Source organism: Cotesia glomerata, linkage group LG6, assembly GCF_020080835.1.
Source record: "Cotesia glomerata isolate CgM1 linkage group LG6, MPM_Cglom_v2.3, whole genome shotgun sequence".
In the NCBI taxonomy this organism is placed as follows: Eukaryota; Metazoa; Arthropoda; class Insecta; order Hymenoptera; family Braconidae; genus Cotesia; species Cotesia glomerata.
In genome coordinates this window covers 24,020,215-24,039,300 of record NC_058163.1, presented here as the reverse complement: position 1 = coordinate 24,039,300, position 19,086 = coordinate 24,020,215, and the positions used below count along the sequence as shown (strand labels likewise).

At 25.4% G+C, this 19,086-nt stretch overlaps 1 protein-coding gene across 4 annotated transcripts in view; it reads right to left on the bottom strand.

Annotated features, from left to right (window-relative positions):
* Positions 1-283: 283 nt before the first annotated feature.
* Positions 284-19,086, bottom strand: part of LOC123267554 (WD repeat-containing protein 47) — a 103,990-nt gene continuing 85,187 nt past the window's right edge. For 3 of the 4 annotated variants that reach the window (XM_044732244.1, XM_044732240.1, XM_044732242.1), the window contains exons 7-11: positions 9,696-9,892; positions 4,968-5,137; positions 2,850-3,157; positions 2,354-2,594; positions 284-804 (exon numbers count right to left, since the gene is read on the bottom strand). In XM_044732244.1, coding sequence (XP_044588179.1) covers positions 659-804; positions 2,354-2,594; positions 2,850-3,157; positions 4,968-5,137; positions 9,696-9,892 — 1,062 coding nt within the window. In that variant the 3' untranslated portion in view covers positions 284-658. The remainder of the gene's footprint in view (positions 805-2,353; positions 2,595-2,849; positions 3,158-4,967; positions 5,138-9,695; positions 9,893-19,086) is intronic. The other variant, XM_044732241.1, reaches the window with a different exon arrangement.

Here is a 19,086-nt window from a genome sequence, read left to right as displayed (position 1 = left end):
TTTAAACATATTTTAGTAATACTTCAATTAATAATTATAATAATAATGATTTACAAATTAAACTATAAAAAAAAAATTTTTTTTTTTATTCATAACAAATTTAGAATTTGAATAATTTATTTGTTCAACAAATTATTAAATATATATATTAAGAAAAAAATACAAGTAAAGTTATTTTTAATTAGTTAATTAATTAATTAATAAAACTGTACACAAAGTAATTGTAAAATTATTTTAATTCCACGGATTTTATTTACATTATTTTTAAATTTTATGAAAAAAATATTAAAAAGAGTGACCCGTAATCTCAGACTTGTATAATTTTTTTATTCAAAACTGCAACACGTTCCAGTCTTTATTTATTACTTTATTAATTTACGTCTGGATTACGTAGTATCAATCAACAATTAATTTAATAGTATTAATAATAATAATAAACTTAAATTACTTATAAAGATAATTACTTTCCAAGTACGCGTTTACGTTTAATATTTATTTTAATAACGTAAGAGCTTTAATTTATCATTGGTCATGGTCCATTGTGCGAATTCAATGCGTTTGCTAATGATTTTACAAATTATTTTATAGGTAGTAAATTATTTTTAGTTAAGAAATTATAAATATAAATATAAATAATGTGTAAATGAGTATTAAATTATTAGACAGGAGGAAGAGCCCAGAGGGTGGCTGTTTTGTCGGCAGATGTACTGAGAAATGAAAATTCTGTCGGGTGCCAACGCCCCGAGATTACTTTGTCTTGATGTTGGGCAACTACGACACTTGGTAATGGCAATGTTAGATCACCTGGAACAATTAATATTTTATATTTAATTACACTATAATTTAAGGTAAAGAAAAATTTATTTATAGTAATATTTTTATTAATATTATTAACAAAAAAAATGATTGGAATAAACTTTAAAATTAAATGATTGGAATAAATTTGAAATTTAGGTCTAGAAAATCCTAAAAAATGTCAATAGTTAAGAAATGACGTTGTATTTTGTCTACTGATGATATTTTTTACGATATAAGCTCATCCTGGAGTTACACTTATCGAGACCTTTCATTTGAGTACCCACATCAATTTTTCATATATATATATATATATATATACGAAAAATATATCAAAAATGAATGTGGGTACTCAAATGATAGATCTTGATGAGCGTAACATCAGGATGAGCTAATATCATAAAAAATATCATCAGTAGACAAAATACAACGCCATTTTTTAATTATTGACATTTTTTAAGATATAAGCTCATTCCGATGTTACGCTCGTCAAGAGCTTTCATTTGAGTACCCACATGCATTTTTGATATATTTTTCATATATACATATATATAATATATATATAAATATATAAAATATATGAGAAATTGATGTGGGTACTCAAATGAAAGGTCTCGATGAGTATAATGTCAGAATGAGCTTATATCTTTAAAAATGTCAATATTTCACAAGATACAAGGTCATTTCTTAATTATTGACATTTTTTAAGATATAAACTCATCCTGATGTTACGCTTGTCAAGACCTTTCATTTGAGTACGCACATGCATTTTTGATATATTTTTCATATATACATATATATAATATATATATAAATATATAAAATATATGAGAAATTGATGTGGGTACTCAAATGAAAGGTCTCGATGAGTATAATGTCAGAATGAGCTTATATCTTTAAAAATGTCAATATTTCACAAGATACAAGGTCATTTCTTAATTATTGACATTTTTTAAGATATAAACTCATCCTGATGTTACGCTTGTCAAGACCTTTCATTTGAGTACGCACATGATTTTTTTCACATATTTTATATATATGATATTTCTCATATTTGTGAAATATATAAAATATATGAAAAAAATTATGTGGGTACTCAAATGAAAGGTCTCGATGAGTGTAACTCCAGGATGAGCTTATATCGTTAAGAATATCATCAGTAGACAAAATACAACGTCATTTCTTAATTATTAACATTTTTAAAGATATCTTGTGTGTCAATAATAAAGAAATGACGTTGTATTTTTTTTCATGATATTTTTTACGATATAAGCTCATCCTGGAGTTACACTTATCGAGACCTTTTTAAATAAATTTTTATTTACTATAATTTATCAGTTAAAAAATTTCTAAAAATAATTACGTGCCTATCAATTTCAAAATCATTAATAAATACATTTTTAAAGTACAAAAAAAAATTTTTTTTGTTAATAATTTTAATAGAAACTTAAAAAAAAAACCTTAAAAGAAGCGTTTTTTTTTTTTTTAAGCGTGTAAAATAGACTAAGAAAATTAAAAAAAAAATTACACTAATAATAAAAAAAATAAATAAACTTACGTTGAAGATCGGTAAGAACAAGTTTATTATCATATCCACCAGTTAATAAATAATAAGCAGAAGGTGAAAAGCGAATACTTCTTATATCAGCGGCGTGAGGTTTGAAACATTGAACAGTTCTACCACCTCTTATATCAAACAGAACACAGCTACTGTCTTCGTGACCAGAAACAAGCAATCTTCCTGATGGATCCACACAAACCGCTGCCACTGGGCTGCCCACCTGCAAATAAATCCAATCCTACTCAGACACGTAATTTCATTCCTTATTTTTATTCATCAGAATTGCTAGATAAAATTTCGATTTACTCACTTATATATTTTTAAATTATTCTAATTGTTTAATATAATAATTAAATGGTTCTCAAAATTTTATCTAGCAAGAAATAAAATAAAAGAAATTTTTAGTCATTAATTTTATCAACAATTTTTTCTGTTTTTTAAGTTGGCAATGATGATAATTTATTAATTGATAATTATAAAGAAAATTAATTACCCTGCTGCCGGGTACTGTTGCAGGTGTAACCATATTAACACACCCTCTGGTACGTAAGTCCCAGAATCTAACAGTCTTATCTTGCGAACCGCTGACAAACATCGCACCTCCCCAGTTGTAAAGGGTGAGTACGTGGCCACTATGACCACTGAGAGCTTGGAAAGGTGTTCCTGTAGTACAATCGGTTACGTAAATCTTGCAATCACCTGCACCGCCGCTTATCAATAGGCTTGATTTGTTAGATGTGTCTTCAAGGAAACAGAGGTCACGTACTGTTCCATCGTGCATTGTTAATTCAACTTCTTGGCCTGTAATATTTTATTTCATTAATTACTTAGTCAATTAAAAAAAAATAATAATCATTTTTTAGTTATAGAGCCTTCTTAATAAAATTATAAATTTTAATCAAAATGTTTTAGCGAAATTTTTTGCAGTTTTTGATGACTTTGTTAAATTAAAAATGAAAATTATAATATAAATTCATTGAAAATTTAATTTTTTCAAAAAATTGTTTTTTTTTTTTGTACTTTATAGTAAATTTTCATCACAATTTTCAGTATTAATTTGATAAAATCATAAAAAATGAAAAAATCGTTGTTGAATACCAAATTCAAGAATTATGGAAAATTAAAGCTTTAATATTATTACTAACAACCTAGCAGTCACTATGTAAACTATAAATAAATTAAATTTTGCTTTATTGAATAATGACTTCTGTTAAATATCCCTGTACTTTCTTAACTATTGACGTTTTTAAAGATATAAGCTCATCCCGATGTTACACTCATCAAGAGCTTTCATTTGAGTACCCACATGCATTTTTGATATATTTTTCATATATACATATATATAACATATATTTTAAAGATATAAGCTCATCCCGATGTTATACTCATCAAAAGCTTTCATTTGAGTACCCACATGCATTTTTGATATATTTTTCATATATACATATATATAACATACATTTTAAAGATATAAGCTTATCCCGATGTTATACTCATCAAGAGCTTTCATTTGAGTACCCACATGCATTTTTGATATATTTTTCATATATACATATATATAACATATATTTTAAAGATATAAGCTCACCCCAATGTTATACTCATCAAGAGCTTTCATTTGAGTACCCACATGCATTTTTGATATATTTTTCATATATACATATATATAACATATATTTTAAAGATATAAGCTCATCCCGATGTTATACTCATCAAGAGCTTTCATTTGAGTACCCACATGCATTTTTGATATATTTTTCATATATACATATATATAACATATATTTTAAAGATATAAGCTCATCCCGATGTTATACTCATCAAGAGCTTTCATTTGAGTACCCACATGCATTTTTGATATATTTTTCATATATACATATATATAACATATATTTTAAAGATATAAGCTCATCCCGATGTTATACTCATCAAGAGCTTTCATTTGAGTACCCACATGCATTTTTGATATATTTTTCATATATACATATATATAACATATATTTTAAAGATATAAGCTCATCCCGATGTTATACTCATCAAGAGCTTTCATTTGAGTACCCACATGCATTTTTGATATATTTTTCATATATACATATATATAATATATATAAATATATAAAATATATGAAAAATTGATGTGGGTACTTAAATGAAAGGTCTTAATGAGTGTAACATCAGGATGAGCTTATATCTTTAAAAATGTCAATAGTTCACAAGATACAAGGTCATTTCTTAATCATATATCTAGAGGTAGAGCATTTTCAAATGCAGCCTAAATACTTATCATCAAAAATTGACTATTGGTGAGAATGATATGAAACCATGAAAAGGCACAACTCCAAGTCAAAACTTTTTTTAATCATTTTTAGAAATAAAATTGAAATAAAAATGTGAAAATTACTCCAATTAACAAAAGTAACAATATCTTTTGACTTTTCTTTACGATCATAAAATATGCAGCAATATCGATATTAATTTTAAAAAAAATTATTGCTGAAAATTAAAAAAAAAAAAATTTCCTAACATTCAAACCAATTATTTTTTACATTTCTCTTCATTAAAAAAAAAAAAAAATAAATCGATAAACGAATAAAAATAATAAAGTACTCACCCTCGAGATTTGATGTATCGGCATTGAATCGCATCAATTTAACGGTCTTATCGTTACTACCAGTAGCCATTAATTGGCCATCAGGTGTCCATGCGAGACAGTATATTGAGCCTTTATGATGTTTCGTCCTCTTGAAGAGTACTGTAGGCTGGTATGTCTGATGGTCTTCACTATAATTAAAAAAAAAAAAAAAAAAATCAATATCAACAATATCAAAATTTTCTATTTAGTACTTGATAAAATATTTAATTAATTTTAAAAATAAATATTATTAAAACCATTAAATTTTGAATGACAGCAAAATAAATATAAATAATTAAATGATTTAATTAACCTAATTGAATGAACTCTAATCAAAAGATTTGTCAAATTTCTTCTCTTACTCTTTCCTATAAATCAACACTAACTTCGTCATCAATTTATTATTAATTAATAACTTTTATTTATTTAATTTATTAATGGTAATTACTTTCGAATATGTATAAAAATGAACGATAAATAATAAGTAACAAGTAAAATTAAAATAGTACAACGTATTGCAAGAAGGACCTTCATACTAACCGGAGCATGAAATTCTAGGATTTAACTTAAAGCATCAAAATATAAATAAATATCAATTGTATACAAAGAAATGATTTATTTGAAAATTATATGACGAGTTTTCTATTTTGACTTTAAATTTTATGTTTCATTGAAATGAAGAAATTCCCATTAAATCACGCTGTGAATTCGATTCGTTTTAACGCGAGAAAGTGTTTCGGTATAAAAAAAAAATTTATTACTTTTATTATTGGATTAGAAGTCTATATTAAGTAAAATTCCGTTTACTCAAGAATGCTTTCTTCGACAATCCCACAAATTATAAAATAATTAAATAATTATTATCCATCGATTGGAGATTAAAATAAGTAAAATTATAAAAATAATAATTCAAGTGAAACTACATTATTTTCCAGAGATTAAAGTGAGTGAGAAAATACAAACTAGCTAATTAAAAAATCGACGCTGCAGTAAAAGAGATTGAGAAAGTAGACTTAATATAATAAATAGTACTCTACTCTTTCGTTTCTTATTTCTTTCTTCACTCAGCTTCTTATTCTTCATTTATATGTAGTTATTCTGTGTATAAGTAACGGAGCCTGAGCTCTGATTTAATTATGTCCCAATGTACAACGAGTACCAACTAAGTGGGAGAAATATCTTGGGAACCAGGTGATGAAGGAAAGTGACATTAACTCTTAACAATAGTCTCTTATTCCACGAGTTTCAATTTTAAATAACGTTCCCTTAGTCTTTTATTTATAATTATTTATTAATTTCACTTTTATAATTATCTTTTTTTTTTTTCCCACAATTCAAGTGATATTTAATCTCATGTTGCTAACATGAAAAGGGCAACTTTTTAGACCGATCTTTCATAAATTTCATTATTTTATCCAAAAATACAGTATTTAACATGAAAATTAAGTTAGCTGACATCATAAGACAAAACAAAATTTTATTTGTAAAAAAAAAAATTTAAGTGCAATTTTTAAAAAATATTTTTTAAGTTCTAATTAAATAAATGAAAAAAAAAAATCTGAAAAATCGGGTAACTTTAATTTTATTTATTTAACAGACATAAAAAAATTCAGTGCAAACTTTTTAAAATATTCTTGTTAATAATATTCAATTCGATTCATCTATAATCTGAGGCAAGATGAACACATCACACCATATCGACGGTCATTAAATTGGTTAAATGTAAAGTCACGAAGGCTATACTTTTTAGCCTGCTTGTTCTCTAAATTGCTGTCAATAGGTGAACCAAAATTTTTGCGTGGTCTATTTATTGAAGAAAACCCTCCTGCATGGAGAAATATATTTGTTGCATATATAATATATATATGCCGCATATATTTACGCAAAAAAAAAATATGTTAACATATATTTTTCACATAGATGCTGACATATATGCAGATTACATGCTTACATATATGTAGACATATATGTAAGCATACATTGAAAAAAAATTTCTAAGTTTGAAAATTTTTTTACTCAAATCAAGAAAGTTAAATTTTTCAAAATTATTTTCTTAATTCAAGTTAAATTTTTTTCTGTGTATTTCTGGACATTTATATGCGCACATATATGTGAACATATATCTACGCATATATGTGAACATATATGCGGACATATATTTAGCGCAAAAAAAATATATGTGAAAATATATGTTTGCATATATTTTTCCATGCGGGCTATCATCAGACGATCGCATATAATAGCAAACAAAAATAACATCACTTTTAAAATACCAAACTTTGTCGCCACAACCTACGAGCAATCGTTTGTTATATCAGCTATACGGTTTTGGCAAGATTTACCTCCTGAAATTTTTAATTCTTTTGGTTTAGAATCTTTTAAGACAAAAGTATTCGATTTTCTTATAAATCTCGAATAATAATAAAATAGTGAGCTGGTTAATATGATTAAAAACATTATGTCCACTTGAATATTATGTAAATTTTATATTTTTATTATGTATGTATTAGCAGTACTTATGTGAAGTATAACTTTATCCGAACAAAAACAGTTTCACTGTAAAAAAATCGCGCCAAGTCCACGTTCATAAGACTATTAAGAAATAGTATATTACACACCTGTGGCAAGAAAATGAGAAATGTCTCAGAACACATATATGTTGCCTGAGGCGAAGCCGAGGTCGACATATATGTGATCTGAGATATTTATTATTTTCCTGCCATAGGTTTGTATACTATTTTTCTGTCCGACAGAGGCGGAAAGCGGCAATTTCGTTTAGCGCAGCGGGCCGAAAGTTGCCACTTTCCGCCTGGAGAAAAAAAATTTGTTTTTTTCTTTACAAAAATATATAAAATAAAAAAATAAAAAAATCCAAGTAACCGATATGATTGTTTATGATTTTTGGAAGTTAAAAAAAATTTTGTTATAAATTTAAAAATTAGGAGAAAAATTTTGGAACGTATTTAGTGTGCTCGGTTGCAAAATATTTTACTTTTAATGAAATTCGTAAAAATTATTTACTAGGACTTTAAAAAAATTGAAATACACAATGACGCACACCAAGTACGTTCCAAAAAATTTTTTCTATAACAATTTTCTATATACAATTTAGGAAAAAAAAGTACCGTAGAATTAAATAAAATTTTGCAACCTCAAAATAACCATTCTGCTTACAGTAAACACAGTTGGTAGTCTGGCGCTCCGTTTACAGCAGATTTGAACGGAACTTGGCGCCAGATTCTACCGAATCTGTGGAAATATATATCATTTTTACCATTCGGCTTCGCGCCTTAGCATTTAAACCTAATAAATAAATAAATAATAAAAATAATTCAATTATTATTTTTGCGACCGAATTATATATATAAATTAAAGTTTTTAGCGCCTAGCGGTCAAATGACTAGTAGATCTAAATTCAAGCCAACGGATGGACATTCCATCTTCAATATTGGTCGAGAGACATATTCTCGCTAGGAGATCTCTTTATATACGTGACTGAATAAAGTAATCAGTACTTGTCTCGGATAGCTTAACTGGTAGAGCCCTTGGCGCGTAACCGAAAGATCTGGGTTCGATTCCCAGTCTGGGCTGTCTGATTATTTTTTCAATTACGGAAAAATTCCCACTGAGTAGGTCCCCCCTTTCCCCTATCCGTTCTTTCCCAACTCCCTTAAAATTTGCTTTAATATGGCTAATATGGCCATAATTTATAGCTAAATTTGTCATTAAAGACAAATTTGGGAACTGGGGAAATAAAGGATAAAGGGGGGATCCACCGAACTTGAATACTAGTGAAGCTAAAAGCTTTTGTGGTGTTTGTTCGAGTTGGTAGAGCTCCTGACATGTTATCAGGGAGATCCAGGTTCGATTCCTGGCTTGGCAACCAACCCCATTTATTTTTTCAAAGTTTGTTTTTGCTCTCATTTAATTTCTTTAATTTCTTTCATTTAATAAACATCTTTATAACTCGAACAGATACCACAAAAGATTTCAGCTTCACTAGTATTCAAGTTCGTTGGATCCCCATCGAAATTATGTAAAGAGAGAATATGTCTCTCGACCAATATTGAAGATGGAATGTCCCGTCCATCCGTTGGCTTGAATTTAGATCTACTAGTCATTTGACCGCTAGGCGCTAAAAACTTTAATTTATAATAAAAATAATAATTAATTGGTTATAAAAATTCCAAAAATTTTCAAATGTCTGCTAATTTATATTACTACAATACTGGTGTCTCAAGTCTCCGCAATTGTTGTTTTTTTGTATTTTTATACTTTATGTTTTAACTTCGTTGATAAATTTTTGTAAATTTTTCATCGTTTTCTTATGAAATGTATTTATTGTTGTTACTTAATTATCTAACGACCTCTATCACGACAGTGTATCAAAGATGTGTATCTTATAAAAGCACTTAAAAAAATAAATAAATTTATACTACTAAAGTTAGCCGAAGTTTTTGATTTTTTTTTTTTTTTTTTCATTTATTAAATTAGAATTAAAGAATATTTTTCAAAAATTTCACAAACTTTTTCAAGTTTTTTACAAATGAAATTTTTTTTTTGTAATAATTTTTTCAATAAAATTGAAATCTAATTTTGAAGGCTAATTTTATTTTAATTGCTAATTTCAATATAATTATTCATCAATACGGACTTGATTAATTAATTAATTACTTAAGATTTAAGAAAAAAGTATAATATATTTACCGAACATCATGAAGTTTTGGATACGCGCATATTCTAAGAGTTTTCGAATTAGATCCAACTGCATAAAGTTTCCCATGAGGATGAAATTCAGCGCATCTGACAGCTTGAACATCTTCAAGTGCGGTAACAGGAACAAATCTCGGTCTTCCATTATGACTACTTCCATTTGTCGAGTCTAGTTCGGACCTTGGTTCTGGCTGCAACATTAAATTAATAATGAACATTAAAAAATGTGGAAACAAGCATTGATAATTGATGATAGCCATAATTTATAGCTAAATTTGTCATTAAAGACAAATTTGGGAACTGGGGAAATAAAGGATAAAGGGGGGAGGAGGGACCTTACTCAGTAGGAATTTTTCGGTAACCGAAAAAATAATTCAGACAGCCCAGACCGGGACTCGAACCCGGATCGTTTGGTTACGCGCCAAAGGCTCTACCAGTTAAGCTATCCGAGACATTGTCCGTAACTACCATTCAGTCACCTAACTGGTCGTGGGTTATCATTTATCATGATCATAATCAATAATTGGATGCAATATTTAGTATTGCATACTTGCATTAATTATTGGCAATTTAACATTGCAAAATTTCGGATTAAACGGTAATGTTTAGTGGTTAAATAATAATAAATGTACGATGTAAACTATACGGTCCGGTAGACACCCACCAATGTATTGCCTTATTAACGTCGGCATAACTGTAAGTAAAGTAATAATTTTATTTTTCTTAACAGAATCTAATGATTTAACATGCTGTTACACGTAGAAAGTTGAGTGACCGAATAGATTTACGATTCTTCTTAATTATTCGTTAGTTTAGTTATACGTTTTTAATTATTCCATTGAAAGAAAACTTTTTTTATTGAGTTTCAGTTATTATTTTTGAATAGACTAATTTTTATACATTTTTTATAATTAATTTATTTAAGGTACAAAAATTATTGGAGAAATTTGAGAAAAAATTAAAAAAATTTTTTTTTTTAAATTTTAAAAAAATGAACAATTTTTTAATAAAAAATAAATTTTATTTCTTGTCACAACAATGCTAATTTTTTTACAAAGAAAATTTTAATTGATAAAAAAAAATTTTTTCAACAAAAGTTATTATAAAAAAAAAAAAAATAATTTTTTGAGTCAAATTTTCTGAATAAAAAAAATTATTTACAAATTTTATTTTAATTTTAATTTTATTTCTTTTTTTTATACTCTTCTGGAAACTTTTATTATAAATTGCAATTTTTATTATTTATTGGAAACTTTTATTATAATTATAATAAATTTTTTATTATAAATTTGAATATATTTTTAATTTGCCATTCGGCTTATGTAGCCTTGGCATAAATGTTGATAAATAAATAAATAAATAATTGAAAAAAAAAATTTTTTTTAATTAAAAATTTAAGAAATAAAGATTTTGTACATAAAAAAAAAATTTATTGGATACGTTTTGATAAAAAAAAATTATCTAAAAAATATAATTTTTATTTTACCTTTATTTCTTTTTTTTCTATGCTTTTATTGGAAACGATTCTGATTAGAAAATAAAAATTTGCACCTTAAATTCTATAATTATAGGGTAGAAGTACCGTTTTTGGCCACTTTAGCACCATTTTTGGCCAATTAACATTTGAATTAATTTATAAAAAATTATAACATTATAACCATATTTTTGTTGAGTTTTAAAAAATTTATAATAAAAAAAATTGAGTTTGTAATGGTTTATTAATATAAATTTATTTCTATCGTTTATTTAAACAATAAATGGTACAGTGGCCACAAACGGCACTTCTACCCTAAATTTATATATTAAACGATATTATTATAAATTTGAATATATGATGATTAAAAAATAATCATCAAAAAAATAATAAATAAATAAATAATTGGAAAAAAAATTGTTTTTTTTAAATTAAAAAATTAAAGATTTTATACACTAAAAAAAAAATTTATTGGATGAATTTTATTAAAATAAAAAATTTTTTTATAAAGAAGATGATCTATATCTACCAGAATTTTTCGAAAGTGCACGAGAAAGTATTTACTATTCTCAGCATATAGAAATTCCGATAAAAAAGTTTACAAGTAAAATTAGTAAACCATTTGTTTGATAAAGCGAATGACTTGTGTTTTAATATATTTATTTATGTGTTTATTTATAAAACTTATAAGTAAATTAAACAGCTGCAGTCTGTCCCAGATACTATATAGTAAATAGCAAATGTAAAACGGAAGTATTTTCTCTATTCTTATGAAATTATTGATGTTCACGCATTGATGCTCAATACCCGGATTGTTGTTGATTGTTCACTAGGATTTCGCGACAACGCTATTGCTAAAGATCCTAAATATAATACACCTTGCACAACATCTTTATTTGTATTTTTTAATTTAATTCGTTGCTCAATCTTTTTTATAGTTTCTTAATAATACAATCAGCTTTTTTTTTTTTTGTATAAATAAAGTATAATTTGTAATTATAATTAAAAGTATATTGACTGAAAAAATAAAATATTTTTTAGTAATTAAATAAAGTCATTTATTTTTTGGTTTAATATAATAAAAATAGATTTTAGATATTTTAATTTTAATTCATAAAAAATATTAATAATATTCAATAAAAAAAAATTTTAAGAAAATTTTTCAGCTAATTTTAATTACTGCAATTTATTTATTTAAATTAAAAATAGATTTTGGATATTTTAATTTTAATTAATAAAAAATATTAATAATAATATTTAATAGAAAAAAAAATTAAAAGAAAATTTTTCAGCTAATTTTAATTACTGCAATTACTTTATTTATTTAAATTAAAAATAGATTTTGGATATTTTAATTTTAATTAATAAAAAATATTAATAATAATATTTAATAGAAAAAAAAATTAAAAGAAAATTTTTCAGCTAATTTTAATTACTGCAATTATATTATTTATTTAAATTACAATGAACTTAAATAAAATTTTAATTACCGACAATTAGTTTGAATTTATTATTGTTTATTTTATTTTTATTATATTATTATATATTAAAAAAAATTATAAATAATCGACAAAAGTTTTTTCTTTATTATTTTACGACAATAATAAAAAATTAATTAATAGAAATAAAAATAAAAATAAAAATAAAATAATATGCAAGTAAAAAATTATTTATTAAGTGTTATTAAATTATTTCCAAGTTTTAAGAGCGTAATAATATATTTCAATAAGCAGCCATTAAAATGAATTTATTAGTTTGTAATTGAAATTAAAGTTAGTAAAAAGTGATCGATAGGAACTTTCCAATCGAAATTGTTAAATTACTAGAAACTATCTTGTTCTGTAGATTTTTTCTCGGAGAAATTTGGATGCTTGGAAATGTTTTTTTTTATTAGTATTTTTTTATGACGATAATTTGTGGTGACTTTTTGCGACTGTTTAAAGTAGAAAGTGATCTTGGAAATGTGGCTGAGGAAGAAGACATTGTTTAAGCTGTCTATATTAAATAATAAGGTAGGTTGTTAGCGATTGTCAAAGGTTTAAAGGACAGTGTGTCCTGTTTGCAAAAAATAGAAAGTTATGGAGCTAAATTACTGTCATTAGTGATTTTACTTTAGAGGAACCGTTTAAATGTTTTCAAGTGTCGCTAAACGTTGTTTTGTTTACATCGTTTTTAATAAGTGTATTTGGCGAAAAACATTTTTTTTAATTATGGTATTACAAATTAAAGGTAATTGTTTTTTAAAGTTTTTATTTTTATTTCTTCTTATTATTATTTTTTTTTTTTTATTAGTAATAATTTTATTTTATTTATTTATTATTAATTTTAAAAAAATAGATATCGATTTTTTAATAATAATTTATTTTTTTTGTTAATTTATTTTTTATTTTTTAAATTGAAAATTTTTTTTAAAACTGATAAGTTTTTTGTTTTTTAAATATTAATTTCAAATAAAAATTAAATAATAATAAAAAATTTTTTTTTCAAAACAGAAGTAGAAAATAATTGAAAGTATTTCTTAAAGATAGAAAAAACTACCAATTTCTTAAACTCATAAAGCTATAAAACAGTTTTTAATTTAAATTATATGAATATAAAATCAATTTCTCTCTCATAAAATTTAAAAATATTCAAAAATAAACTATTTGAACTAATTTTTAGTTTATAAAATTTTCTAAAGCCTATAAAACTAAAAAAAAAAAATAAAATAAATGCAACTAGTTTTGTAGATCGAATATTGATCATTTGGCATTAATACATATAACATATTCCAATATCTCGAGTTAAGTGTTAACTGTAACTATATCCTGTTACTCAATTGACATTTATTCTTTATCACACCTCTTACTTATATTCTACACTCATTTTCTTGGTTGTAAAAATTATCTCGTTACTTTTATGAATCGAAAGTAATTGCATGACACTTTTCCGCACGCGGATATATATAAATTAATTGAACGTTAGTAAATATTAAAAATACCAAATTTAAATAAAGAATTTTATGTTTATTTTCTTAATATTTTTATATGGCATTTTTTGTATTTTTAAGTGGAACAGATATCGATTTTTTCAATTAATAGATCAGATTAATAAACTAAATTAATGAAGATATCCTCATCTGGACGATATTATAGTTGACAGGAATATTATATCATTAGTTGACAAGAAAGCAATGTCAGTTCTTAATTATTGACATTTTTAAAGATATATAAGCTTATTCTGATGTTACACTCATCAAGAGCTTTTATTTGAGTACCCACATGAATTTTCATATATTTTTCATATATACATATATATAATACATATAAAATATATGAAAAATTGATGTGAGTACTCAAATGAAAGCTCTTGATGAGTGTAACATCAAGATGAGCTTATATCTTTGAAAATGTCAATATTTCACAAGATACAAGATAATTTCCTAATTATTGATATTTTTAAAGATATAAGCTTATCCCGATGTTACACTCATTAAGAGCTTTCATTTGAGTACCCACATGCATTTTCATATATTTTTCATATATACATATGTATATAATATATATAAATATATGAAAAATTGATGTAGGTACTCAAATGCAAGCGCTTGATGAGTATAACATCTGGATGAGCTTATATCTTTAAAAATATCATTAGTTGACACGATAGCAATGTCAGTTCTTAATTATTGACATTTTTAAAGATATAAGCTCATCCCGATGTTACACTCATCAAGAGCTTTCATTTGAGTACCTACATGTATTTTGATATATTTTTCATATATACATATACATAAATATATTAAATATATGAAAAATTGATGTGGGTACTAAAATGAAAGGTTTCGATGAGTATAATGTCGTAGTGAGCTTACATCTTTAAAAGTGTCATTAGTTGACAAGATAGCAATGTCAGTTCTTAATTATTGACATTTTTAAAGATATAAGCTCATCCCGATGTTACACTCATCAAGAGCTTTCATTTGAGTACCCACATGTATTTTGATATATTTTCCATATATACATATATATAAATATATAAAATATATGAAAAATTGATGTGGGTACTTAAATGAAAGGTCTTGATGAGTGTAACATCAGGATGAGCTTATATCTTTAAAAATGTCAATATTTCACAAGATAAAAGGTCATTTCTTAATTTTGTATCTAGAGATAGAGCATTTTCATATGCAGCCTAAATACTTATAATAAATTGATTATCGATGATAATGAAATGAAACCTTGAAAAGACACAAATTTAATTCAAAACCTTTGCAATGTCACTAAAAAAACCGATTTTATCATATAACTATCCTGGACAAAAAATTTTTCTTATTCTCTTAATATAGATTAAATTGAATTTAATTAAAAAAATTTTTCTTTTATACGCGTATAAATATAAAGTCTTGCTAAAGAAACAAACCATATAACTTCCTCTTCTCCTGCAATCTCTTCCCTCCTGCCTACTCTTCCCCCCGCAAGACTTCCGATTAAAAGTAGTGCTGCAAGAATTATCAACATCCAGAAGATTCTCCATAGAGCGCCTAGTGTGTTTGCCATGAGCCTTAGGATTTCCTTTAACCCGATTTCCATTTTCATCACTGTACTCCTCCCACTCGACAACTTCGCTCCTGACATCTTCAAGGGACCTCGTCCTGCCAACCGAGCAAGTACAAGGAACACTGCTCCTCCCAGCCCCGTTTGAAGAAGAAGTCTTGGTCCCATTCCTGGACTTCCCTTCCATCAACATCATCCTCGGAGGCGCCAGGGTCATCGGGGCTACTTGCAGTCCAGGCCCGCTCGGCCCATTCGGAGGCGGAAGCGCGTTCTGGTACATCGGTCCGAGATAATAATAGTCTCTAGTCCCCATTTCTCGGCCCTTTTTCGGCCTCATCCCCGGAGGGATCACGTTGTAATTATAATCGTGGGGCAAATGGGGCGCGATCCACTGCGTAAGTGTCTCTATTGGTACAGGCCGGTAGCAAAATGACGGACCACGTGCTGGATAATTTCTGTACATCGCCGGCCACGGTCGCGGTTTAAACTCTCCTCCGAACCGCGGATCCATTCGCGGATCCAGGATTCTTATGTCGCCCATTTTTATTTTTTTTTATCACTTTTACTGTCTAATATTTGCTATGGTAATTTTTAAATTAAAACTCCGAGAAGTGAGAGTTGATTTCACGCTTTACTTAGCGACTTTATTTAATTTAAAAAGTGAAAATTTGACTGATGGCCAATTGAATTAACAACTTTACTTTGCTTGATCAGAAATCGATCGTGCGTTTAAATTCTCTTTAATAAAAATAAAAGTTTTTTTTTTTTTTAAATATTTTCACAACTTTCCTTAATAATTAAACCAATCTCTCTTTTTTGATTTATTTAGTCATTCATTTAAATTGTTTTTTTTTGTTAAAAATAAATTATTAGTCACGTTTAAATTAATTATATATAAATTTTTTAGTATTGTACGATTCAGTGAATAAAACAATTCTCACTTGCAATTTCTCTCACGATTTCACTGCACAATAATCACACATTTTAGGAATTTGTTCTTAAGATTTTATTTAAAATAAAACACATCTTACTTTTGCAGAAAAAAATTTTTTGTTAATTTGAAAAGATTTTTGTGTAATTTTAACACTTTTCAAGGAATAAAATTAATTTATCGAACTGGTTTTTCCGGAAAACTTTGGGGAAATTAAAGCAAAGTGAATGTGAATTTTTTATTTAAAGAGAACGCGGTACGGAGTATCCTGAACGAATGCAACGTTCTCGAAGACTGACTTACTATACAAACGAAGCAAGTAATAAGCCGACCCACTTCTGTTACTCTCCCTCCTTACTTTTCTCAAAACACTACTTGTTATTATACTTTTAGATATTAAGTATAGGCTACGCCGTAGCAGTGAACTAGTAAATAATACGGTGAAGAAAGCACCCTCTTTCACGGTTTTTATTACTTCTCATTCATAGTTTGATGATTAATGTCGGTACAATTTTTGTCTTTCCGTTTTTAATTATTACTTTATTTTTTATATTAATCTTATCTTTGTTTGCTGTCTTGCTTAATTTTTGTTACTAAATTATGTCAAAAATAATAATATTATGAAATTAAAGTTTAATAATTGAATATGATACCAAAAATATAGATGATAATTTTTTAGATTTTTTTTAAGCATATAAATTATTATAAATAAAATTTGTAATAAATAAAAAGAGTTATAATTTAAAACTTAAACTTCAACATTATTTTTATTTCTCATAAAAAATCTTAAATTCTTAAAAAATTTTATTTATAATTTTTATCTAAAAAATTATCACATATTTTTGGTATCATATTCAAACATTAATTAAGGTAAAAGGCCCAGTTATTGACACTGGCCTAGTTATTGACACTTGCAATTTTATTGTAATTAAAAAAATAAAATGTTCTCAAAAAATTAATTATCTTAAAATTTTTGGTTCAAAAATTATATTTATTAATTTATTAGAGTTGATTTGTTTTTTTTTTTTTTTAATTAAAATAAAATTGCAAGTTTTAATGACTGGGTCTTTTACTTTAACTTTAATTTCACAATATTATTATTTTTGACATAATTTAGTAATAGCTATCAATTAAAAAAATTTTTTTTAAAAATTAATTATAATATAAAAATGCTTCTAAAAATTTTCACTTGTAATTTTTATTAATTTTCACGTGTGGAGCTTTTAAATTATATTTGTTTTTATAATAATTTAATTGCTATAAAATTCTAAAAAAATTTTCTGTCAACTTCAATGTCTTTTTAAATTATGGCTAAAATATTGAAAATTTGGAAAAATTACAAGACTTTTTTTTATAGAAAATTTAATTCTCTTTAAAAAAAGTCTATCATTTTTTATGTATCTATTATATTTTAGCCAGAATATAATTAAAAGTTGAAAAATTGAATTTTTTTTAAGTAATTAAATGAAAATTGATCTAAAATTAAAAAATTAAATTTTTGATAAAATATGTGATACAAAAAAATTATTATTATTTATTAATAATAATAATAATAATAATAATAACTAAAAAGTCTGTGTTAATTGTATAAATTTTTATTGTAAAAAAAAATATTTTTATTAAAATTTAAAAAAGTAAATTGAATAAAAAATTTGATTTTTTACAAAGAAATTTTTGCGATATATTTTATAATAAAAAATATGAGCGTATATGTAAAATAGATGATATTAAGTAACCCTATTGGCTTTTCCTGTTTGATTTATAAATTATATGTTTGAGAAATAAAATTATCCAAGAGTTACGTATGGGACATAAATATAAATATAAACTGAAATATGAATTTATTGATGAATACTAAATAGATACAGAGTTTACTAGGTTTCCGGGAAATATATGCTTTCACTGGATTTAGAGATGATGAAGAACGTCCTGTAAATACTAAATTAAATGACTCGAGACATATTTCCGGAAAAGTTGTTATATGTTTTTAAATATTTTACTCCCGAATATAATTATTAATATTAATGTCTATTACTGAATACGTAATTGATAGTTTTGAATAATTATTTTTTTACAACCTAGAGTGTTTAGCTCTCGAACTTTCGGAAAAAGAAGTCTAAATATTTTTACAATGATAAAAAAATTAATTCAATTCAAGAAAAAAAAATTGTTTGATAAAAATATTGTTCTTAATTTTACGATTAATAAAATCGAGGCATAATTAATTAAGAAAAAGCTCAATTAAAAAATAATTGTAGGAAATAAAAATGAATGTAAATTGACGATAATCATGTATGCGACTAAAAGTGAATGTTTTTCTTTATTTATTAGTGTACTATCTCAATTATCAGAGCCCTAATTTGTTTTACGCAATTAGTAAGTAGTATAATTAGTTTTTTTAATTTTCTAAAAGAGAAACAAATATTTAAATATAGTGTTTTTGTA